Source organism: Misgurnus anguillicaudatus, chromosome 18 (genome assembly GCF_027580225.2).
Source record: "Misgurnus anguillicaudatus chromosome 18, ASM2758022v2, whole genome shotgun sequence".
In the NCBI taxonomy this organism is placed as follows: domain Eukaryota; kingdom Metazoa; phylum Chordata; class Actinopteri; order Cypriniformes; family Cobitidae; genus Misgurnus; species Misgurnus anguillicaudatus.
Window position 1 is genome coordinate 27,526,712 of NC_073354.2, and position 27,022 is coordinate 27,553,733.

General features: G+C 38.7%; 1 protein-coding gene and 1 long non-coding RNA gene across 2 annotated transcripts; both read right to left on the reverse strand.

Moving 5' to 3' along the window:
• Window positions 1-452: 452 nt before the first annotated feature.
• Window positions 453-10,742, reverse strand: LOC129429877 (adhesion G-protein coupled receptor F1-like). Its single transcript, XM_073855395.1, has 6 exons — window positions 10,728-10,742; window positions 10,410-10,580; window positions 8,471-9,799; window positions 7,866-7,907; window positions 7,589-7,648; window positions 453-458 (listed from the first exon to the last, which is right to left on the reverse strand). The coding sequence occupies exons 1-6, from the start codon at window positions 10,740-10,742 to the stop codon at window positions 453-455; spliced, it is 1,623 nt and encodes a 540-aa protein (XP_073711496.1).
• Window positions 10,743-14,224: 3,482 nt separating this feature from the next.
• Window positions 14,225-14,828, reverse strand: LOC141350600 (uncharacterized). The gene is made up of 3 exons (XR_012358701.1): window positions 14,760-14,828; window positions 14,462-14,526; window positions 14,225-14,355 (listed from the first exon to the last, which is right to left on the reverse strand). It is a non-coding gene; the product is annotated as an uncharacterized lncRNA (long non-coding RNA).
• Between the last annotated feature and the right edge of the window lie 12,194 nt (window positions 14,829-27,022).

Consider the following 27,022-nt stretch of genomic DNA (forward strand, 5'->3'; position numbering starts at 1 on the left):
TTTACTAATTTTAAACTCTGTGTATGTTTTGATAATCATTCTAAATCTGATCTCTAACTAAATTTCTTCATAAAAATTTAATTATTTCTGCTTTTTGCTCAATTTTATTTTTAACGAAAAATATGCATATTTAAGAGTTTATAAGCAGAGAAAAATATAGATAGGAGAAATGTTTTTTCCCCATTTTGTTTGTTTGTTTGAAAGCAGAGGGTCTGTTCTTTTATTTAATATATTTGTATATTTATATAATTTTAGCTGAAAATTTTCCTGAAAGGCATTTTGTGAAACTTTGGTGAAAATGACAAAAAAAGCTGGCGGCCAACTTTTCAAAAAATTGTTATATTTAAAAATGGTAAAAATTGTTTAAATGCTGCCAGATCTCAGGTTTTATAACTAAACATGAAAGAAATTTATCATACCTTTACAGGACATGGTTCTCACTGAATTTACTTTTACACCTGTAAAAAATTTGGTTAAACATGGACATAAATTTCATTCAAATAAACCATAAACCATTCATATATTAACGTAATACTTACGTTATTATAAAAGAAGAAACTGCACTTTTACCTGAAGTTGCACCACTGATAATGTATGCTGGCAAGCTTCTGAGGGATATTTTTGTTCTCAATGTCAAATGACCCACCCACAAAACTGAAATATATTTAAACGTAACCGAGCCATCACCTACAGTACTGGACTGTTTGTTTCTCTCAATTATTTCCTTGTTCCTTTTGGGTTAGGTTGTCATGTGAAAATCACATACCATAAGGTATTTCAAGATATAACATACTCTATACTGTACATTTACTCAAGTACTTTACACCTCTGTCAATAAGGCAAAATGTTTAACAACAAAAAAAAGGAAGCTGGTGTATAGCAGGTGTTTCGAATCTGTGGTGCTTTCTTGTGACCAAATATTTCTCATCTCCTCAGCCCAATGTATTTTGAAATACCTTATGGTGGGGCAGAATGTGATTTTTAAAAGATAACCTTACACAAAAGGAACAGGGAAATAATTGGGGGGAACAAACACTCCAGTACTGCAGGTGATGGCTAGGTTATGTTTAAATATATTTCAGTTATGTGGGTGGGTCATTTAACATTGAGAAGAAAAATCTCCCTCAGGAGCTTGCCAGCAAACATTATTAGTGGTGCCACTTCAGGTAAAAGTGCAGTTTCTTCTAAAGCACATTTACTAAACGTAAACTTTGTTACTGTACTTAAGTGTTTTTTGTGCTACTTTGTACTTGTACTGAGTATCAAAAATATAAGCAACTTTTCCTCTCTACTCAACTACATTTTTGATTGAGTATTTGTACTCTTTACTCCACTACATTTGAACTGACACTTACCGTTACTCGCTACATTGTTTATTCGTCAATGAATAAAACAAGACGAAAGTGTCAGAGGGTGATGAATAGAATCTGTGGTCGCGAGGTTAGACGCACACATACAACCTTATGGCATTTAGTTGAATAAAACTAGACTAAAACTAAATCAATTCAGATTACTAAAAAATGACTAAAACTAAATAAAATTTTTGTCAAAAGACAAAGCCCCGCCCACCACGATTTTAAATACGGGGTATATCGGTCTGGGTATTCACCTTTGAGGAGATACTATTAGAATAACAAAACAGGCCGACTAATAAATTTGTGAGGGCGGGATTTATACGATGATTGACAGATACACGACAGTAACGTAATGAACCACGTCACCAAAGAGCGCGTGTGTTGAATGGCTGCCGCTGTAGAGTTCAGATGTGTGGATTCTGACATTGAGTCTGTTCTAAAAGATATCGACAGAGCATTGATTTTAAAAGAGGAACAGAGAAACGCGAGCAGGGCATTTGTTGATGTTTTTGCCGTCCTTCCTATGGGATTCGGCAAAGGTTGGTCGCAACTGAAATGGGTAACCTTATCATGGCGATGCAACTCTGCGTGCACGACGAGATGGATATAATTAGCGGTCGTTGCCAGCTTCTTTTCGGAAGCCCGGAGTCGCGGTTGCTGAATAAGTGGAGGGACATGCTAGGCTCCAATATTTTCAAGCCAACGTAGGGTATCGTCGTGGATGAAGTTCACCTAACGTACAAATGGTAAGAGATAGTCTTACTCTATGACTTAGTAAATACTTCATGTTGTGATATAAACGAAATGTTGTAAACATAGTAGGTGTTGATGTACATTCGCTAACTCAGACTTAGTATAATCACAATGTTAGTGTCATTGTAGCGAAATAACTAGCAGTTCGGTCAGGCTGCAAAGACGTAATTTCAACATACACTCCATTGCTCTGATTGGTCGTAGGTCTATCCAATTGAGTGCAGAGGCATTTTTCGGTTGAGACACGCCTCATACTTATAGCTCAATGGAGCGGTATCAGACTCAAATTCTGACTAGAATTGAGTATGACAACGTCAGGCTAATGACAATGTTTAATCTGTGTTTGTTCTGCCATGTCAAAATTTGTTTGATTTCTTTTCTATATTAGGAAGTAAAACCTCATAAATAAACTTTCTTGTTTTTCACTGACCTATAATATCTCTTTGTGTTGAGGACTAGTGCAAAATCAGCACAAAAGAAAATGTGAAAAATCCTGTTAACAAACAAAACAAGTTATGTTTCAAACAAGTTTCCTGGTAAATCTCATCCAGCGTATCTTTGGCTGTGTGAACACTACAAAGCCTTTTGCACAGAGCTGGTTTTAGCTGGTCTGCCAGCTTGGATTTTGCTGGTTTGCTAGTGTAGCAAGCTGGTCTAGCTGTGTTTTGGTCACTTTTAAGTTGGTCTAGCTGGACTTATCTGGTCATGCCGGAAGACCAGCTGACCCACCAGCTTGACCAGCTTTGCCAGGCTTGGTTGGACCAGCTTAGACCAGCTACTGCCACCTTAAAACAACTAAAACCAGCTACCAGCTTATGCTGGTCTTTGCTGGATTTTTCAGTAGGGAACCCATGCAGAGGCTGCATGCGCGCTGCTGTCAGAATGCGGAACGTGTGTAGTGTTATTTAAGAGACTCACCAGTGTAATAAATGTAAAAAACAAAAACCTCAACCGGCCCAAAAGTGAAGCGGCCCACCTGCAATTCTCCCGGTTCTCCCAATCACCCACCCTGGCCCTGACAATGAAGCTTAGTTTACTTAACTAATCAGTTTCAAGCTGGTGACTAAGGGCCTATCAGGCATACAATTATGTCTATTTTCACATCCTCTGATTGGATGCTCAAAGGGGTATAATATCAAGTCCATTTATGTAAGCTTTAAAACATACACTACCAGCCAAAAGTATATAATGTTATTATAACACTATAAAAATGAATTGTATTTGACACAAGACACCCACAATCACGGACAGGAATCTTAAGTCATAACAAGTAAAGGGTGCACATTCCACAATATTAAATTACTCTTATACAAATGTTAGTATGTTTAACATTTCCGTTATGTATTTGCCACACTTTTTAACTTACAATTACAGTCAGTAAGTTCAGAGTAAAATGTCAAAACTCCGTTGTAATAACTTTATGGGATTTGTCCAATTATCACTAATACAGTGGAACTTTAACGGGCGGTTTCCCGAACAGGCATTAGACTAGTCCTAAACTAAAATAAATGTAAGAGCTGTCCAAACTGAAAACAACTTGCACTGACATATCTTAAAATACATCAGTGCCCTTTGTTTTGCCTCTAAATTTTAGTAAGGCATGTTTGTTAAAAGTAGTTATATTTTCTTAATTGAACTAAGGCCTAGTCCTGATTTAAGCTAATCCCAATATAAAAAACAAGGACATACAATTAAGTTTTTCAGTGGATGATAACCAGAAATGTGTAGTATGGGAAAAAATAAGGCTGCCCTCTACTGCATGGATAGAGCTACTGCAACAATATTAATGTCCATGTACAGTAGGGGAGAGCGGGGTAAGTTGTCACACGGGTAAGTTGTCACACTGTTAATAACTCCAACACTAGAGGCTCTATCTCAAAAATCAAATAGCCACTTTATGTGACTTCTTCTTCTATAGTGAACTTCCTGTTCACATGTGGTCAAGATCACTGTAATCTGAGGTTAGCACAATTTTCTTATTTTTCTGCTTAAAAAGTAAAAAAAAATCACTTTACATTTTATGCAATACAACTTTGTTAGGTGTGAATGTTTAAAATGATTATTTTGCACAAAATAGAGGAGACAGTAAAGTGTCTTTTGATACTTTAGCTAAAGTGATATGATGAGCTAAACTTGAGATTTAGACAACATTAGCACACAAGTAAGTATGGGGCAAGTTGTCTCAATGACTTTGGGGCAAGTCGTCACATCTGACAACTTGCCCCTGTACAAACAAACACATCGAACATGCTCAGAAAACATGATATAGAAAAGAATAAGCCTCAATCTAGCAAAAAGCTGTTTCAAAAGAAAGGGAAGCAGAAATCTGGACCTATGAAAAACAAGGCAGCTAAAAGAAGAAAAATCATGCAAGAGTCATCATCAGATGATGAAGAGTGCTTCTGCCTCGTCTGTGTAGAGCCATTTTCAAAGAGTCGTCCAAAGGAGACCTGGGTAAAATGTGTAAAATGCAACAATTGGGCCCATGATGCTTGCACCTCAGGCCAGGCAATTTATGTGTGTCAGAATTGTGATTCTGGAGATGAGTCCTATTAGTCATACAGGGCATCTGTTTTGTTCAGAGGTTAAACATGTTAAGTTAAGCAAGTTATCTGCAGCGTTCCATTCAGTTATCTGGTTTTATGTGAAAGCCATAGAACATTTGAACCAAAGTTCAAAGTAAAGTGGTCTTGCCACTTAATTGAAATGTGCATTATTTGGATTGAAATAATTGTTTTTCCAGATTCTCCAGGCACGGATGTTTATATTTCCAGTTTGGTTTGAGTTTAAAAATTAAAATCAATATTCACAATTAAGTATTTGTGTTCTTATTTTTAGATAATCTAGTGTGACAACTTACCCGCCCTAGTGTGACAACTTACCCTCCGATGGGGCAAATTGTCACAAGTGCACAGTCACTATTCAACAGTCTACAACTCTGTAATGAGATAAGATATAAAGATGTTATGAATACAACATATGTGCCCAAGACTTCCTTCTTTCATTTGGTATGAGATTTATACCATTTTGATGTATGGTGCTCAGTAAATGTTAGACAGTGTGAAAAGTGTGACAACATACCCCGCTCTCCCCTACTAATAATGTAAAAGCATTACTACACCTAATTTTATTATAATGTATTGTTCCTTAGATTCTCCAGTCTAAGAAATATTTTCCTAAAGTAGCAAACAACATTTTCTAAACCTTAGTTTAAAATTCACAATATTGTACACTTTTTACATTCGACATTGTTCTATTTTATTCACATTTTATCGATTTCTGTATCAATTCTTATCTCTCGCATTAAAGAAAAATAAATTCCATTACTAGTGTAGTAGTACAAATGACTTATAATATTTGTAAATAATTAGAACCAAGTAAATGGGATGATAAATTACAAAATAGCTGGCTGTTTAATGTGATGTCCCAAGCAACTTGCATGAAATAACCCATTCTGATCTTTTCTGGTCTAAAGAAATATCTGATAGTAGGGAAAAATGTATTGCAGTTACCTAAATATCATCTGATTGTTATTTTTACCAGGATATACATGTGATATAAACAAAACTAATAATAATCCTGAATCCTGTGACTGTTAGTTTTGATTCCTATCCATTTTTTTTTATCAATATCCATCATATTTAACTGTCCATGATTAACTTAATATGATGTGTTCATCTTCACCATTCCAAATGGATATGCACCATTATTGGTGAAGCAGGCATATATCTTTATTTATTTATTTTTTTCAATCCAAGCAAAATAAAATAAGAATGCAATTTGTCCAACTGAAAAGCCTCAGGGGCTGTCCACACGGAGACGCGTATCACTGCATACGTATAAATTTGTTATCTTATTGCCGTTTCATCCACACGGATCCGGCGTTTTGGGAGACTGAATCCGCTATTTTTTTAAACCGGGTCCTAAAGTGGATAAATCTGAAACCGACACCCTTGCGGTTTCATCTGTACAGCCAATCCGTATATTTTGTGAAGGGAAAACGTCATCACATCATGTGCCGGAAGCGTCACACGTAACAGCAACAACAATAACGGCGGACTACGTGATTGTGTTCGTGCTACAGAAGCTACTAAAGCCTACTAGCTTTATTACAGCAAAATCTATTGCTTCTATGCAATTGTGGTGAGCAACAAGCGATAATGGACAACACCATACGTTGGTTATGCGCATGCTCAAAGTCTTCTTCTCCGTGTATAGTGTATATCTGTGGCACCGCTTTCAGTCGGTTTCAGTGGTTTCGTGTTTACAGATTATTTTTTTAGAGCAAGGAAAAAAAATGATCGGATAGGGAATGCACCGGCTTCGTGTGGACATAGCCTCAGTCTAGCCTAAAAAATTAGCAGTGTCAATTTGAGTAAATTTTGTAACATTCATTTTAAGAAAATACACAACATTTGATTTAGAATTGGAGATTAAGTTAACAAGGTTATCACAAGGTTCAGTAATGATTTGAGAGTTGAAAGGTCAGTTACATAAATGCGTAAACTTGAAGTGTTTAGCCCATACTCTAAATGTGACCTCTGTAATTAACCAATCCCAGTAAGTAGTGAACACATGCACTGCAAGTCATGAACACACATGCACCCAGAGCAGTGGGCAGCTATCATTGGGGAGCTAAACGGAAAAATGTGCCTTGCACAAGGTTACCTCAGTCACAACCTGCCAGCTGTGAGACTCAAACCTGAGACCTTCGGTTTACAAGCCTGACTCTCTAACCATTAGATCAGAACTGCCCCCCAACATCTATTCCAAAAGCTCTTTTCTGTTCTGTTCATAAAAGTGCACTAGTGGCACTTTCTTGTGTAGCAAAGACTTTAAGTTATGTATAGAAGTTAAGTTTAACAGAAATTACTTAAAGTAGTGAACAAGTAAAGACTGTGACAAGTAGCCCCATTGTCCCCTAGATTTATCTGCTCATAGACATAATGACAACATGATTCAAAGTGCATTATATAATAAAACCAAAAACTACTTCATGTATTTATCTCAGAACATAAACAACAAAATCAATGCCTTTAAATAAAACTAAGTCAATACAGCAGTTGATTGCGCATTCATGTTGGTGTTTGATGCAGTGGCGCTGTCAGAAGATGAATATGATGAGACACTCCTTGCGTCATATATACTGCTCACATCTGTAAATAGTTATTTGTTACTTAAGAACTGTTGCATTGTTTTAAATGTCCAGTCATTTTTTATTTTTTCATACAAATAGGCTTTATGTATATTTGGAGAGAGAGAGAGAGAAAGAGAGAGAGAGAGAGAGAGAGAGAGAGAGAGAGAGAGAGAGAGACTTACTTATCCTTTGCGAGAGTTCACTTTCTGGATTATTGCTCTGTAATAAAGAGTCATGGTAAAGGTAAACCTTATAAATTACTATAAAGAGCATAAATTAAGAATTAAGAGGTCATAGAGATGCAGTCCGCTTTATGCAGTGTGATTTATATAATATAACTTACCCTGGTATGATTGGAAATGAGATTCTGTAATAACAGCTTTGTTGGCAGTGACTCTCGGACCTGCAACCAAACACCATGTGTCACCAAGACTTAAGCATCATTTAACATGAAGTGGAAGATGAAACAGGTATTTAATGTCATACAATGTTGTACTGTATTTAGTGGCATTAGGCAAAAAAAGTAAACTCCAATGTTTTGATTATAATGTTAGATTCAGTATAATGTAGAAGAATCACAGGAATTTGCCAAAACACAAAGCAACAAAATAAAGTCATACCTTTCTGTCTGAAAGTGTTCCAAACACCAAAACAAAAAATCCCTATTGAAAGAAGTGTTACAAATACATAAGATGAAAACAATATTAAACTTAGCTGCTGTATAATTGATTTGTTAAATATGAGTCTCATAATAAATTTAAGAATAGCATTATGGTGAACATGTTATTTAAGGAATAATGTACTGTACTCTGTCAGGGTGATCATAACCCTGATGTAAAACAGATGGATCTTGTATCTTGTACTCAGAAGGAGTTTATTTAGTTTCAATGACTGACTATCATTACTGCTTATTAGACAGCTACTTGTCAAATGACTCACTAAATAGACACAAAGCATTGATTTTAGATTTTAAAACATGCAGGTATCAAAAAACAGGGATAAAACATTTAACCCCTTCTCCCCCCAAAAAAATCAAATAAACAGTCCAGTATAATTTTTTTGGATATGCTGTGGTTAATGACAATTAAAAAAAAAAAAAAAATGAACATCAGAATTACGTATTCAAAAAGAGCCGTGTAATAAATATATAAAGTGCTGTTGTAACACATGTACACAAAACAGACAGCATCTACTGTAAATAAATAAATAACAAATAAAACGGTACCTGCAGTGAATTGAAGATTGCAAAGATCATATGAATGCCAAATTCACGTGACACCATGGTTCCAATACCAAATCCCCATGTTAGACCAAAGATAGGAGTCAGAATGGCCACACATTGGACAATGACCACAAGAGTGTGTTTCTCATGTGCACCAATCCTTCTCATCCGTATCACAACCACAATCAAAACCAGGAGGTTAAAGCCAACAATAGTCAGAGCTGGAATCACAAATGCCAGCAGAGCCTTAGATTCATACCAGTTCAGCCAACATGCATTTTCTTTTGTGACATAGTGTTGAGGACCAGCTGTGGATGCGACAGTAATAGCCGCTATGAGCAAAGGTGCACAATAACCAAAAGTGAAGGCAATGGCCATCATTTTAGCTCTGGACAATTGAAACAAAACTATGACAGTGCGGTTAAGCAGCAAAAGTGCTGAAATGAACATCCAGAAGAAAACAGCCAGGTAAAAAAAGTGCATGAAGAAAACTACTGGACTGCAGCGACCCACTGAGATCGGCTGCTCTTGGTCTGCAATTGCAGCTCCGATGATAAAACAGGTGTCTGCGATCAGCAGTGACACAGCGATGTTGACTATTGAGACGTGACGCATGTACGACGTGTCATTTCTTGTTGCTGATTTCCACACAATTGTTTCAATGATGAGGCACAGAAGTAAGCTGGCTAATGAAATAGCTACACCAATGTATGTTATATAGGCTAAGGCAGGGTTATCGATTGCAAACGGTGACATCAGGACTGAAAAAGAGGTTGTGTGGTTGCATTCGCATGTAACCATGTTATTCTCTGAGTGTTTGACTTTACATCCAGTGGAATCCCAATGGTCCAAATCAAAGTTCCAAAAGACACACTGAGGATTTGTCAATGATGTATTTGTAGTATTGAAAATAAATGAAATGTTGTTAATTGCTTTATTAACCCTAACAACAATCACGTCTCCATTGATGTGGTTTTCTGATGTCTTGTTGTCATTATTAGAAGTATTTCGAGTTGGTAAAACATTGTCAAGTTTTGTGAAGATAATAATGGTTATGAGGGTCGGTTTAAGAACATTTGGTATCACAATCTGAGTAGTTGAGTTTTGCAGTGAAGATGTTTCAGTGAATGAGTTAGTAATTGTTTTTCTATGTAACTGAATGGAGGTTTTATTAATCATATAATCATTGACATTAGAGACCCGATCACTTATAGTCTCAATAGCTTGAAGAAGTTCAGTGCTTTTGTTTTCTGTTTTGTTGCCATTGTTCAATTCTGTCCATGTGTTTTTAGATGCATCTGATACAATGATGTCCACTGTTTTAAGAAAATCCTGGAAAAAAAATCAACAAAACAAATAAACAAACAAATTTCCCCCAAGCCATTATTAAAAAAGTTGGCCGCCAGCATTTTTTGTGATTTTCACTTAAGTTTCACAAAATGCCTTCCAGGAATATTTCATTCTATAAATATATAAACATACAAATATATTAAATAAAAAATAGTCTTTCTGCTTTTAAACAAACAAATTAGTAAACAAACAAAATAAAAAAAAAACATTTCATCCTATCTTCTTTACTTCTCTTTTTATAACCTCTTAAATATGGGTTTGTTTCTTAAAAAATAACAAATGCATTTTTTAAATGATCCCCCAAATATTCTTTCAAAATGAAATAATAAATGATCTGTTTTTACATACACTGCAGATCCCCTTACATGGAAGTTGCCATTATGCGTTGCCATGTTTCTACACTAGCTCTAAACAGACAAATCGCTCTGCAGCGCGTGTTTCTACACTATATGGTCTCAGACGACGACATGCTTGTCCTTTGACGGCTAATGTAGCTTCCATATCATGATTGATGATGAAGACAACAAGCATTAATTTGCATAAATTTAATATAATCAACCGTACATTTCCATACAAAACTACATACACATACCTCCATCACAGGTTGACTGATGGTAATAGTTTGTGAGATACTAGCGATTGTGTTAAGTATGTCAACAATGGTTTGGACAGTGTCAGCAGATTGTGTTATCACAGTATTACTCTGCACTGCAGTGTTACTGAGATCTGTCATAAACACTGGAATATCCTCCACAACTAAAACCTACATTACAAAATAAGAAGACAATGTAAATACTAGAAATATTTATAATAGACATTTTTCCATTTGTGAATCAATGGCCCTGTCCCAAATGGGGCACTTCATGTGGACTTTCGGTCTTGTGGCCTTAAATTGCGCATGCTCGCTTACTGCAGCAGGCTTCATGCACTTTATCAACCCAGAGGTCCTTGCGAAAGAGAAATCAGACTAATTAAATGACAAAAGGGAGGAGTTCACACTGATAGGCAACTTCTCTTTCTATTTCCAGCGTGACGCTTGAGTCTGTCTCATAATACGACTCCAGTGCACCCTAATGGACTCGCGTCACTGGGTCCCTAAGGTCTGCACTACATGATGTCATCAAAGTGTGGACTCTGAGGAAGTTTATAAGTCCAGAGTGTGTCATTTGGGACAGGGCCAATCTGGTCGGTAGATTACCTCAGATCTCCTCTCAAGGTCTTTGATAGCCGGAACAACACAATCTCTCTGTACTTCTACCCAGTTATATTTGAGATCTGTTGTCTGTTTACATTGATAAGTTATGAGGCCTTCCAGGCCTTTTTCACACCATGCTGTTACATTGTCACCTATTTTTCCAACTCCAAGCGTGTCATTTATACAGTTAAAGTCTGGAAATTTGCAAATATTAATGTTCAGAAAAAACGACATTTTGTTTATTTATAACATAAACAGAATAACAAACTTGATACTGAATGTAGAGAAAGAGAGATTTAATGCTCACCACTGACTGTCTGAACTTGGACTGTCCTCCTGCTATAATCAAAAGTTTGTAATTCTGGCAAGTCCTTTAGTCGGCATGTGAAGATTTCTTTTGATCCACAACTTGAGATTTTATGTTGTAATATAATGCAGCCAGATCCTGATAATGGATAAAGCAGGCAAATAAAAGTGAATAAATAAAACATACAGTAAAATAGGGTTCATGGGATTCCACCAGTGAAATTATTTGGTATCTTTTTGGTATTCACACAATACTGAGAAAGAACAGATTTTCATATAAAATTTCATTTAAAACCTAAAACAGGTGATTAATGACTGACGATTAATTTCTTTCATTACAATCTTTTCTCTTTTCCTACAACTACAATCCATAACTTTTTTTGGTAAATCAGTTATTGAGCACATAGTAGTAACTAGTAGTAGTAGTAATAGTAGTGCCATATAAATAATTATACAACAGTTCCTTTTGGTTCTCGAATCTGATTGGCTAAGAGTCCTTCCCAGGCGTGAGATATTCTACTGATAACATCAAAGTAACCGCTTCACTGTTTGTATCATTCTGCCACCTACTGGTCATTTTAGTATTAGTGAGTGGGGCTTTTGAGTCATTTGCTCATCTTTGACTGGAAAAGCTGCACGCACACACAGACACACGCACTATTTTTAAACATTCTCCTTGTGTCTCATTAAGTTCCCTAGCTCGTGAAACAGTCTGTAAATCCCAATCAGAAGTGATTATCCCATTGAAGATCTGCGCTCTTGGATATGCAATGATGTCATATCATGTGGATGGGTAACATACAATTGGAATAAAGCTATGAAAGCAGAGCCATCTCTCTCCTCCCGTTAATAGTATGTGGAACCACCTTGGAACTCCAGGTAAGCACTGCAGCATCTCTCTGACACTTAGTCCAATAATAAAGTGAGTGCTTGTACTGCAAGATTAAATGGAAAAGCAGTAATATATACAAAAAAAAAGGTTTTCTTAACTTTTTCCTTGCCCCAAAACAACAACACAAAAGATACTTAATATGAATAAGAAAACAAGTAGTTTCATGACACCAAATACTGCTGGTTTGATCTTGTTTTTGAGCATCAAACACAGATAGGCCTACATCAGAGCCGGGGAATCCCTGTCAGAGATGTGGCCCAGATAGGGCGGTGGTCAGCGGTGTAAGTGAACACTGACGTCCACTGGTGTAAAGGGCGATTTATAGTCGTGCGTAGGTTCTACGCCGTAGCTCCCGTCAGTTAAAAAAACTGCGTCTTAGGTATTTCCATATGTGACGGTGAAAACAAAGAATGGCCAAGTTGAGGAGTGAATTAACTCAAACTGCAACAAAAGTCACTGTTTATTTACTTCCATCATTGCTGGTCTTCTCAAATCATACACAACAAGTTGCTGTTTCTTCTTTGTTTGTTGGTTACCTTGCCAAGCTTCTTCTTCTTTGACGGTCACGCTGCTACTGTGGTTACAGGCGTGGATACTGCCTACCAGCGGCCTGCGCGTGTGTTTGCACGTCGATGTGGACAACGACGCAAAAGTATCAATGAAAACCAATGCAGAACCTACGCCGTCGCGGCTACGCCGTAGGACCTACGCACAACTATAACGAGCCCTTAAATCTCTGGGTCCGAATCTTTTTAAGCAAATGTTCAAATAGGCACTATCTTTACTAATCGACTGCAGATTTGGATATTATATTCTCAACTGAACTAATCTTAAAACTACACTTTGTGAACAAGAAACGGTAATATTAAGAAATGGCTATTCCATCTATTGAGTTGTTATGAGATTCACAAAAGTAGTTCCCAAACAAAGAGACTTTTAAAATAACTCTGTTGTTGTTTTCTATTTTGACATCATTTGACTTTAACCCATGTGAAGATAAATACATTATTAACCTGCAGTTACTGTATATACAGCTTAAAGATACAAACGGCAGCTTTAAACTTTATTTTAAAATGTAAGCTCGATTTTAAATCCTAGAGTTTCAGTGTAAACTCTCGGAACCGAATGTACTTAAATTGGAACTAATAACAGCATACACATATAACAACATCTTTGTGTCTGGCCAACCTGAATTTATCACTTCATCATCATCAGGAATCCCAGACCACTCAACTGAGTAACCATTTGCACAGCATGTAAGTTCGACAGTCTGGTCTTGACACTGAAGCTGTATATAAGTTTTGTCCACTATAATATTAGGAAGTGGTTCAATAGATACTGTTTGCCACTGAATGTAAGGTAATGCGGACCTTTGTATGATACACGAGTATCTACCTGCAAGTGAACAAAGATAACAATACATGTAAGCCTATTAATTCATAAAGCAAAATCAAATCAATCAATTATTCAATGTGCACCTAGGCAGTTAAACTAATAGTATCGTCATAGTGTTATACTGATAAAAAAAAAACGTTGGTTTTATCTCCTTTTATCAAAAAAGGGGTGTTAATAAGACTTTACTGACAGACAAAGATCATTCTTGTAACTCACCATTGTCACTTTCACTTGCACTTTTTACAATCAAAGTACTACCCATGTTGTCATCTGTAATGGTGTATTTTGCAATGTTTCCTGCAAGATCTTGGTCATTCACTCTCCATTTTATTATTCCCACAACAGAATCAGGTCGTGTACACCTCAGTTCCACATTTTGCAGAGGATAAAACTTATCTTTGGTTGTCAGAATTGTTTCCACTGAAAGTAAAAGCAGTTCAGCTCATCTCACCTTTCTTATTTTTTCATGCAATACTCATAATAATATTAGTTACGTTTTAATAAATTAAAAAATGAATCTTATGCGAGGCAGAAGAATGAGCAATAAACACCAGGAGATAAAAACAAGGAGATCCAGGGAATTTAAAAATACAAATGTTTTAAGATTTTCTACCAGTTTCAGCAAAAGCATCCTTAGTTAAAGGGATTCCTTGAGCTGCTAGAATGTTTGAAACTTGTGTGTTTGCGGCTGTAACATCCAGATTGCTGCTGTTTGCATTAATTGTGTAGTCTGCTATAATGCTACCAGACCTATGGAGCAAAACACGAACCATGGCAGTAAGAAGACATTGGAACAAGAGACAACAATGGCACATTTCCGGTGACATTTGAGTATACATACTTTAGACTTACAGACCTGAAGCCAATGACATTTACTGAACCTTGAATGTAGTTAGGCAGATTCTTGTAACTGTTTTCAATCTGTAAAAAAACACTTAATGTACATTGAGGTATCTAGAGTACTAACAAAAAATAAATAGGCAGTGAAATGTATAAAGACAGCATTTGAGACAACAATTCATTTTGTGGGCTGCTTTAGTCAAATGACTGTAAACAGTATACAACTGTTAATCTGTCATTTTCATGATCTTAATGCAAACATAAAGTAGACAAAAACAGTTAATATATTTGTATATGAAATATGTAATACTCACTGCAGATGTAATGAGATCTTCATAGAATTTGAACTTATAATCATATTTGTTGGTTAGACTGGTTTCAAAAATTTGATTTATTCTCATTGACATTTGCATAACTGCAAATAAAAAAAATGGAAATACAACATGCGCATAGTACACTCTAAAAATGGCTTGGTTATTTTTGACCCATAATGGGTTAATATTGGACAGAAAACTTGCTGGGTTAAAATGACCCCATGCAAGAAACGACCGAATGTTAGGTTGTTGTTTTTTTGCAACCATGAGGTATAATAACCCAGCGATGGGTTCTGTCCAATATTTACCCATTATGGGTCAAAATTAATGGGTCAAGAGCACAAACAAAATGAATTTATAATCGTATTATATTTCTTCTAAAGTTTTTCCTGAAAAGTTTCATTTTGGAAAAGCAGTTTGTTAACATAGCCAAAGGGGACACATGCACTTCTAGTATTATAGCCTAGTTTGCTTTCCCGAGATGAATTAAGTAATTTTTAAATGTTTTGTTTGTGTTATTTCTTTGTAAATTCAACAAATATATTTGTTTTTTTAAAAAGTTAAATTAGTTGATAGAATTTAAAATTTAAATCATTAAGCTTAACATTCATTTACATTGCAGTGGTCTCAAACTCCCGGCCCGCGGGCCATTTGCAGCCCACCCTCCCCCTCTCTGCGGCCCGCGTCACCTTTCAAAAATATAACATAATCTGGCCCGCAGAAAGATTTTCATTCACTTTATTTTATATTCGTTTGATTTTTGATTTAAACGTTCAAGTGTTTGTTCACATGTCGGGTCTAACAACGCGTTAAAACGAGTCAAAGCATTACTTTCCAAAGTGCTCGGGAGCGGAAGTTGCGCCCCGTGGTGTGGGTCGCGTCACCCGTTGCTACGCAGCCATGAACCGCACGCTCCGTATGTCGAGGATAACGGAATGCGTGATCGGATTTTAATTCCTCAACTGAACCTCGCTTCTATCATATCATTGTAACCATGCGATAATTGAGGCCTAGTCCACACAGGCACGAGTATTTTTATAACCGTGAGTTTTTTCACGCGGTTCAGCCGTTCGTCCACACGAAACCGCAGTATCAGGGCACTGAAACCGAGCATATTTGAAAACCCCGGCCAGGGTGAGCTTTTTAAGAAACCCCGGTTACAGTGGTATCGTGTAGAGAGTAAAACCGGGGATTTTGCCTTGCGACGTCAGAGTGTGCACCGTTATCCACTGTGTTTGACGTCAAGATTGTGCGCCGCTGACTGCTTTGTTGATGATTCTGTGCAATGGCGGACGTATCTTGCTAATAATAACTGTGCTAACAGGGCTTCTAACATGTATACAGATAGATGCTCAGTTATCTCACTATATTGCGGAACACAATTTGGGTTATATCCCCGCCTGCTGGTGTGGCATGCTCTTGACAGCGCTTGATAGGGTGCTTTTGCTTTATCGTGTGGATGAATATTTAATTTAAACCGAGCACGTGTGGACGGGATTTTTTTGGGGGGAAAACTCCGGTTATAAATATACCCGTGTCCGTGTGGACTTGGCCTTAATCTGGTCGGGACTTTGTAGTGTTTGTCCAGAGAAGATTTGTTACTTCCGAGTGGATACTCAGCTGTTACTCAGAGAAGATCGAGCTGCGGTGGGGTTAGTTCAACTCAAGTCACAGCATCTAATGGAGACACCGCATGGAGGCAGAGCGGTAGATGTAATGCAACACATTTTAAACTACAGATAAGAAAAGAGCCATCAAAGTGCCCAGGTTAAGAGAAAATATGAGGAGAAATGTACAGAAGAAAAACGTATGTATACTGCTATATATAATGAAGTATAATAGATTATTATGTAGCTTACTAACATTATATAATTACACATAGAGCAGTATTATTTTTTTCCTGTCCAACTAGCTTATATAACATGGACTACCCATTCAAAAGTTATGGGATCACTTTCACTAATATTTTCCCCCATAGGCTATTATAGAAAATTCATTAAAACTGAAATAACAAAGAACATAATGAAGTCAAAACTATGACTGAAAACAATCCAAAAAAAGAGAAACACTTATTGGTGGTAATTTTTTATAATAGTTTATAAATGTATACAGAAATTTAATTTGCTAGTTTAGTGCAAGGTTATAATAGGTCTTAGTTAAGAAGAAAAATATTTTCTTACTTTTATAAAGTAATGTATATTAAAATGATAAAACCACTTCTCATATATTTTCAAGTATTATTATACATTAAATAATAGAAATTAAACATGACATTTACAGAAATATTGTACTTTTTTTTAACGTTAAACAGCACTGCAGCCCCCCGATGAAATGTCTGTCTTAGAAATGGCCCCAAGCAAGTTTGAGTTTGAGACCCCTGCATTAAAACAACTGTGAAATGCACTAAATGATGAATAATCAAATATTGTATCTCAGTATTTTTACAGTACATACCTGTTGATAGTGGTTGTATTGATTGAAGTGTGTAATTTGTTTTTGTTGTCGTTGTCGTTGTAGTAGTTGTTGGTTTTACTGTGATGGTAGTGCTGCATTACTTATTAGTATAACATGTAAAAAATTACTGCTTATATAGTGATGAGTTAAAATATTAAACTGTTTACTTTGTGCAAATTTAAAGCAATACTCCAGCCAAATTACAAACTTACTCTATGATTTACTCACCCTTAAGCAACCCGAGATACAGATGTCCAAACACATTTGGAGCTACTCTAGAATGTCCCCGCTCCTCCAAGCCTACAATGGCAGAAAACAGGGATCAGGGAACAACCTCCGATGTCAAACCCCAAAAACGTGCATCCATCCCTCACAGAAGTAATCCACATGGCTCCAATGGGGTTAATAAAGGTCTGTTGTGGGTAATCAATTAAATTTTGTAACAAAAATATCCATATATTAAGCTATAAACTATAATATCAGGCTTCTGTCAAGACGTCGCCTTGGACTTGATGCGATTCACGAGTCTGCGCAACCTTTGGTAACCAATGTTTATGAAGTTTGAAATATGGACATTTTTTATTACAAAATCACATTGATTACCCACATAAGAACTTTATTAACCCATTGGAGCTGTGTGGATTACTTCTGTGAAGGATGGATGCACTTTTTGTGGTTAAAAGTCAGAAGTTGATTCCTGTTTTCATAAAGCATGAAAGACCAAGAACATTTACTAAAATAACTCCAAATGTGCTTGTCTTTAAGATGATGGACATATGTTTCTCAGATTGCTTGAGGTTGATTTAATCGTTTGGTAAATTTTATATTAGGCTGGATATCCCCTTTAAGCAACACTAAAAACAAAAAATGACCACTTGCTTAATGTTACCAAAAATTTTAAAACATGTTAGAATATGTAAAGATTGAGAATATAACAGTGAATCAGACCTGCGTCTCTTTTTTTTATAGGATGCTGTAGCCAATCTGTGTAGCCAAACTGCAAACAAATTATATTTATTAAATTACTTTCATTTTTATTAAGCATTTATCAAGTGAGCTTACTCCAGTTATTATTCCTAGAGACAAAGTTAAACGTTCCTTTAATAGATAGGGGTGAGTGGGGTACAAACTAACGCAGGGCCGAGTAATCTGTGCTTCCCTTTCAATACGGTTCACTTCGCATTGCGTCAGTTAGCTGACGCTATGGGGGAAACTCCTGTTTACTCGTGACTGAAGCCTATTGGTTAACGTCTGTACAAAGTACAGACCAATGACGTTTGAACCCGCGCGCGGGAAGTACACGTCCTTATATAAGCGCGGTTCAAGCGTCAGGAGCTCATTAATTTCTCCTTCAGCGCGAACCTCTCGCTGCTCCGAAGAAGAAGAAGCCTTACCTCGCCGTCGACAAAAGCCCTGCTGCGGAGTCTAGGCCTAGCGTCTTCCCTGCCCTTTCCGGCTGAGAACCGAAGACAGCAGAATCCAGGTCTAGCGTCTTCCCCTGCCGCTTTCCGGCCGAGAACCGAAGATAGCCTTCGCTTGCCGTGGTACGAGCCCTGTGCAGCGGACACATGCCTGACGAGGTCTCCCCTGCGGCCGCCCGGTAAGATCAATATTTTTAATATAAAAAAAGAGCAGGCGCTGTTGTAATAGCGTCCAGCACAGCGGCTTGAGTGAGCCTCCCTGCTATGAATTTCCCCGAGCGCGTCACCGGTCTGGCACCTCCCACGCCGGGACCGCGCTTATATGCTTCGGTTGTCTTATCCATGTTTCGTGCTCCCCCTGCTGTTCCTCTCTCCCCGGGATGAACACACGGCGAGCCATGAGACTAGATGGATGCATAGACCTGCACACACGGACTAACCCCCCCTGTGTTCTGTCACATCGCAACCGTTCATGCTTACAGAGTCCCTTCGCTCCTCTCACATTCAGTGGCGAGATCTCTGACACATATGAATCCCCCGAGTGCATCGGGTGATACCGTTTATATGACGCATGGCTGTTCTGTCTGTGTTGCTGCTCCCCTCTGCCGTTCCTCTCTTGTTAAGATGAACAAGCGGGGGAACCGTAAAACTAGAAAGATGCATACGACAAGCAAACACGGGCGGATCTGCCCCTGTTTCCTGTCATAGCACAGCCACTCGTGCTCCACGCTCGCGGAGTCCCTCGCTCCTTTCCCCGCAGTGGTGAGGTCTCTTAACAGCGTAGTTAGCACGCAGTCTTACGGCTCGCTGCCTCTAAATGCAGCTGTCTAGTGTTCAACGATTACAGAGCTTCATGCCCCTCCCCTCCTGGAGCGGCGCGATCTCATTCGTCTGCTCGATAGGGCGGATTCGCCGCTATTGGAGCATCAAGAACACTCATTATAAGAGCTAACCGGCTCACTATTCGTCTATACAGAGCTTCATGCCCCTCCCCCCTGGAGCGGCGCAATCTCATTCGTCTGCTCGATAAGGCGGACACGCCTCTATCTGAGCGCTAAAACACTTATTATAGAGCTTAACCGGCCTGAGTCTCTCACTTCGGAAAGCTCACTACTAGTCTGCCCGGTCATTTCTCTCTGGTTTAGACGGAATCAGAGGCAGAACGAATTTGTTTAACATACTGAGGCCCGAATACCTCCCTTTATTCAGTCCCGTCCTATATCAGTGCGCTGAATATTGGTACATTCTTATATACCCGGTTTTTCTGCCCTTTTTAATAAACGGCAAAACCGCGGGCCTCACGGCAGACTTCCTCTCTGCGATGGGTTCAGTCTGACATTAAACCACCTAGACATACTGCTCTGCTCCGTTAGACGTTCGGGTCACCGTCACTACTGAGGCTCGTGCACCTGAACAGCCGAGCTCTGGTCTTCGCAGCATAGCTGCGTCGACATAGAACTGTCTGAAGAGGGGTTAAGTCGCGCCTCGGCTGGACTGCCCTGAAATGTTTTCTGTGTGCTGTTTATCCAAAAACATACTGTGTAATACTGTTGGTTATGCGACCTCACTATAGTGGCGAACGGTATTGAATTCCTCTAAAAAGAGTAATTTCCGTGCTTACTATACTGTGTATTGACACCCCACGGTTGTACGGTGTCTCTAAACACTTTCTCGCCTTACTGACAAGCAATCAGTAATACGCACACACGGCCCGCTGTCCATAATTCTATCGACGCTTGCCGAAAAAAACCCGGTTTGGCCATATACTGTGTATTGACACGCCACGGCTGTACGGTGTCTCTAACACTTTTCTGCCAAATTCGCTCGCAGCCCACCTCAGTTTCTCCGCTACGATGCTGACGGCGCAAACGAGCACGGTCTTACGGCTGTCATTCTCTCTTCCTAGAGAGACGCAGCCTCAGACCTTTGCATGGCTCCAAGCATTTGAATCGCGCCCTCTCCGGACGGCTACTCAAAGGCTTACAGCCAAGCGGTTTATGACGTTTTTCGGCCATACAGCTGATTTATATCAGCGGATCCGAAGACGCTCACACCTCCGCTCTGCTCCAATACTCGGAGATATTAAGGGTAATATCAACCTGAAGTGAGCTTGCTACCCGCCACAATAAGTTTCAAAACTCAAAGCGCGCGCACAGACAGGCGCGTGGCATCTCGTTTAAGACGGGCTCACGTACCCCTCTAACGAGCCTCAGAAAACTGAATATCGTGGCATTCTGTTCATAAGTCCACTTCAGTTTGACTAAGCAAAGGTCCCGCCCCGAGCTGACGGCCGGGAAGCTCATGCTTAAGTTAAAAACAGGTGCATGAAGTGCTACCATTACGAGATCGCCAGCATCTGCTGTGGGTTGAACACGCTTTACGACGGCAATCAGCCTTCGGCGCGTGGAACGCCCGTTTGTCTCATATCAATCACCTTGTACTGTACATACGGTCCATTAAGGGGATGATTTTAGCACTGCAGCACTCTCGACCATGTTATTGTGATAATGCGGTCGGGCAAACTACGGTGGTTTCATTATTTACCGAACCAGACTGAGATCTCGCCCCCTGTACAAGCGGGCGAGTCATCTCCTTTATAAACTCATTGCATCGCTGTATAAGCTATGTTCAATCAGAGTGATACCCATCTCATGCTTAACTACCAAGATGCAGACATATTAACCCGTTACGATGGGCGTGCAGAGATTGCATCCGTGGGACACGACCTACATTACGTGCCTTATAACACGTTGACACGAGCTGCTAGGACCCCTTTCGCGAGGCGTCCTTATGCAAAGTCTGATCTATTCTGTCTAGTGACAGCGAGAGTCTTCCCCCCGCGAATTGTAGGTGGAACAGCTTTCTCCTCACTACAGAGGCTCGTGCACGGCGGCTTTCTCCCCCTGCGTATATATATATGTGGCGGTGATAACAGCGAACCACGCTTTTATGACCGACCATCCACTTTATTCATAAGTCTGTCATTTCTCAGATGCGGACGGTGCCCGAGGCGCAGCGCTCTGGAACTGTCCAAGGTCCTGTATGACAGATACGTCTGACGTACATCAGACGATCAGCTGTTCATCGGCGTCACAGATCACTCACTAGCGCACCTGTCAATACAGGTTATTTATGGATCGTTGACGTTATCACCTCCCGTGACAATGAAGTCTACTCCATGTATGGATTAGATCCTCAGGCATGGTCTTAGAAGTTTCTCATTTGACATTTGTGACACGGCCGGCTGGTCCCCGCCGTCCACATTGTCAGTTTACAGCTTCGACATCCCTGCTTCGCGCACTAGTGAGGTTTGTTCCAATAAAGGGGCGCCGCGTAAGCTCACCTGTATGCACGATATGGGTTTTAATTATATGCGTCCACCGTGCGCTTAGAGAAGCTCACATATGCACGCTATAACATCTCGGTATACACTAAAGATGCGCTCGGAAAAGCTCATCTGTATACACGGCTGTGACACATACATACATTGTTGTTCATCTGTGTACGTTCACGGTGCGTTGAGTGCCCACCGTACTTTCATCAATCATATCTGTACACATTCACGGCGCGTTCTGTGCATTGATTTATCTATACGCATTCACGGTGCACAAAAGGGTTCACCCGTGTGCGCACAACTTATTATCAGAACACATGACGGCGCGCTTGAGAATCTTGCCGGCCTGTGCATTATAACACTCTGATTCATCTATATGCATTCACGATGTATTCAAGTGTTCACCTGTGCCCGTGCAATTTATAGTCAATACACATTTACGGCGCGCTTGGACAGCTCACCGATCTGTGCACTATAATACTACCTATATGCATCCCGATGCGCTCGAGGGCGCACCTGGGTTCACACTATTGTGGTATCTGTATAATCCCACGCTACGAACCGTTCTGCCGCATATTATAGTCAGATCGGCCGTTCGTGAGCTTCGCAGATCACTCACTATGTATGTCTGTTGCTTACAGTGGTTATTTAGATGGATCGTTGAAACCATCGCACTGGCTCACGCCCCTTTATGAGCTATGTCCTATATAGAGCCCACTCTGTGAGAGTTTGGCTTTTTCATGGACTTGGTCTACAGGGGTATCTATTTAATATCTGCTACACGGCCGGCTGGTCTTCGCCGTCTACGTTGTCAGATTGTACAGCTTAGACGTCCCTGCCCTACGAGCGCAGGTTCTCTCTGGTCAATCATGCACGCTCATGCGTTTTATGTGTACACCACGGTGCGCTCAGCGAGCTCACCAACGTGACTCTGAATTTACTTATCTCGCACACCCGCGGCGCGCTCGGTATCTCGCCGTCTTGTGCTATGTTATGTGCCCCCGGTGCGTTTAAAACCCCACCGTGTGCGCGTCAACATTTTATATGGTGCTTACACATTGCTTAAAGCTGTGAATATGCCGGGTATAGGGCCACACGCAGTGTCTCTCCGGTAAGGCACTTCTGTACGTTGTGTATGCACGGCGTGATGGGATTACGTTCCCCCATAGCGTCAGCTAACTGACGCAATGCGAAGTGAACCGTATTGAAAGGGAACGCTTAGGTTACTCACGTAACCCCGGTTCCCTGAAATAACGGGAACGAAGCATTGCGTCACTTGCCGTGCTACAAACGTCTACGCAGCGAGTTTATTCGGCTGCGCGCTTCAGTCGAATAATAATGAGCTCCTGACGCTTGAACCGCGCTTATATAAGGACGTGTACTTCCCGCGCGCGGGTTCAAACGTCATTGGTCTGTACTTTGTACAGACGTTAACCAATAGGCTTCAGTCACGGAGTAAACAGGAGTTTCCCCCATAGCGTCAGCTAACTGACGCAATGCTTCGTTCCCGTTATTTCAGGGAACCGGGGTTACGTGAGTAACCTAAGCGTTTTGGTCGTTTTCTCTTACTGTTAGAAAACTATTTTCTGCTAATTCTTAAAAAAAAGTTTTTTTTAAGGGTTTTCAGTAAGATACTAAATAAAGAGTTTTTTTTTACAAAATAATGAATCTACTTGAATATGTTTTGAATGGCCAAAACCAAAAAGCATTCGTTTGTGCGCCGCTTTCCCCATTTCAATACCATTTAGTCGTTAATAAAGGGTAAATGGGTAATCTTAGATTAAAGAAATTTCATTTTAATTTTAAAGGCTTGCTTATAAATGTTTTACCTGTGAATCGATGCATGTTTTTTGGAAATCAAATGTTTTTACCACACAAACATGCATAAGCAGAATAGCCACAGTCAATCCTATGAGGTACTTCCATGTTTGTCCTGTATCTAAAAATATTTCTCATCATTTAATAAGCAGAGGTTCTTAATCCAGCCATATCAATATATTTAACTTTTACTTGTATAACCAGATCAGATTTTTTTGTTAAGACTACAGTTACTTTAGCTTGAACAGCCACAATGGTGATTATAAATGCAAATTTGCATAGATTCACTGTGCCTGAAACTTTAACAGTGCATGTTTCATTACAGGGCCAAAACTCCAAAATTTAACAATAATTTGTTAACAGATGAATTTCAAAGTGCAAGGGATATAAACAGTGCTTGAGAAAAATCCAAAGAAAGTAGATTTTCGTTTTTTTCAACAAAATGTCATCCATAAAATATGACTTTTTCTTACTATTAAGAACAGAGCTCATGTTATGCCTGAAGTTTTGTATATTTACCCCACAATGAAACCAGATGTCTGTATTCAAACTAAATGCCATGGTGGAAGGGATGTTACAGTTCCACCTCGACCAAAAATACCTAAACCAGCTAAACAAGTTGTTTGGCTTCACTTCAGATTGAATCTGAAGTGTTGGGTAGGGTTAAAGCTAACAAGAATGTTTAAAGGTTTTTCTAATGCTACAAGATTTCTGCCCTATGAAGGCCATTAGGGGGCCTTCTACCCACCTTAAAGTAAATGTCATTTATCATACCTTGAAGGTTCATTTTAATCCCTGAAGTATTTAGGACAAAATAGCATTAATGTTTCTTCAAATGTTACTTTTACACCTGTAAAAATGTACAGTAACATCAGGACAAACACAATCAGGTTCATTCAAGATTCTAGTACTAACCTTAGTAAACACTGACAATTTTAGTGCACAAGTTAGCATGAGACTTTATTATTTTTTAATGTATTATATTATTTTATTCCATTAAACATGTCAAGATTTTATCATTATGATTACCAAAACACTACATACATTACAGTATGTGCCATGTTCCCTGTAATATCTTAATAAACTGTTATGCTAAATAGTTGTTATACTGTAATTTACTACGGTAAAAAAATACTTGGGTAAAGTAACTATCTAAGAAAAATAATAAACATCTTGTGCTTACATAACTGATACAACTTTGCCACATATCCACAGAAATTATGATAAAATAGTGACTTATAATTACCATCACAAAAGAACATTTATTATTATACTTAAAAAATGTTGAGCACTCTTACCTGAAGTGACATCATATGTCTTCTGTGGACTTTTTTGTTTCCTTGTCAAATGATCCACCCATAATACTAAAGTAGAAACAGCGTTTCGTAAAATAAACCTGTCAGGTTTGATTCCTGGCCTTCCAATACAAGCATGGCTGAACTTACCATTGGGCTTGAGCCCAGGGGCCCACCCAGTAGGGGACCTTGTGTCTGCATTCGTTTGATTTGTTCAGTAATATGAACGTTGTTTTAATTTTCTTTTACATCCTATTGGTATAGTGTGGTTAACTAGACCTAAACTTTGTAAGGAATGGTGCATTTAATTTGTCAATATAAATATGTCAGTTATCTTGGTGCTGAATATGACGCGCTGCGTTTACTGCAGTTGAAATAGATGCTATAATAGTGAATATGCGAAATAGGCGTCATGCGTTGCAGATAACGAGAAAGACCAACGCGAAAAGGATGCGCTCAGTGAAATGAAAAATATTACAGTAAGTATGGTTTAACTCTTGTAACCATGTTTTGTTTGTTTTTTCAGTGGTGTAGTCTAACGTGATATACGCCGTATACCCATTAGAAAAGGTCAAGAATTTCCGTGTACCCACGGAAGGCATTACAAGGTTAAAAGAGTGAGGATTTGGGTTTGTGACACACCTTTCATACTTTCATTCATAAATTAACATTTGAATCACTAACAATGCTCCTCTTGCTAGTTTGGCGGGTTGAACTTCATATACAGTTGGCTATATATACAGTATTTGATCTGTTTGACTTTATGCGGCACTGCGTAATCGATCATCATATGAAATTAAATTACCACGGTGCAAAAGTGATTGGAAAGCACACTGGTGTATTCAAGTTCATGTGGCACTATAACAACCGACAAACAAATTAAATTAAAGTACAGCGAGAGCGATTCGAGCAGTCATATGAAGAAGTCGCTCTCGTGTTACTTTGACATCACCAAGCACACACATGACCTTGTAAACAAACAGTCCCTGTGGGGAAGAATACGAGTGGAGCAGAGCTACAGAATATAACAAAAGCTGGAGAGTTAAAAACGCACATGTGACTAAACAACAATTATGTTCATATTAGACCTGAAAATTTATTAATTATCATCTTATCCACTTTGGTTTTTGGTGTCTACACTGTAAAAAATAAATTGTTGGCTCAATAAATTTTTTTTAGTAACTAGTTCCACAGAAATTTTACGTTCACTCAATTTCTGTCTCCAAAGTATTACCTGGATTGTTGTTTTTTAGTTGGCCCAAACTAAAGTTTGCTCCACTAGCTTTATAGTTCATTCAACTAAAATGTTTTAATCAGTTGAATCTTTAAAAACTTACAACAAAGACCCTGTCAATTAAAATGTAAGTTTTTACTCAATGTTTTATGTGTTAGTTTAATTAATATTTATTATTTGGGATTTTTTAATAACATTTTTAAATTATTTATCAATTAATTTATGCTGGTGTTGTTAACAAAATAATTAACTTCAGTCACATAAAAACAAAAGCTTTATATTCACTTATCATACAGACTGAACATACAGAATTAAGTCTTCTCTAAATAGAGGGCATAAAACAGTCCAAAAAGCACTCCAAAGTCAGTCAGAACATCTGCAGGGCCATTAAGGAGAACTTCAGCCCGTTCAAGAGGAGACAGTCTCGCCATGTATTCCCTCTGGTCCAACCAACCCCTATATCCAGGCTTAACTAAAGTAGCTCCACTTTACTTCGGACACATAACATAACACACCTTTAAATATATCTTTACAAAAATATCATTACAAAAACGTTGAGTATTTGCGTCTTTGCCGATATATTTGCCGGGTATATTTAGAAGTTTTATTTAAAATTGTTATGATATTGTGACTATTTCTCCACCCGCTCCTTCAACTCTGAAGTTCAAATTCGCAGGCAGGACGCAGTCCGGTTATAACAAATGTGA

What these genes read in the sequence shown, in the direction of transcription:
- LOC129429877 (XM_073855395.1), bottom strand. An exon ending in CAATCTTCAATTCACTGCAG is followed by an intron (nt 7,908 to 8,470) that starts GTACCGTTTTAT and finishes TTCTTTCAATAG; the next exon opens with GGATTTTTTGTTTTGGTGTT. An exon ending in GAACACTTTCAGACAGAAAG is followed by an intron (nt 7,649 to 7,865) that starts GTATGACTTTAT and finishes GTTTGGTTGCAG; the next exon opens with GTCCGAGAGTCACTGCCAAC.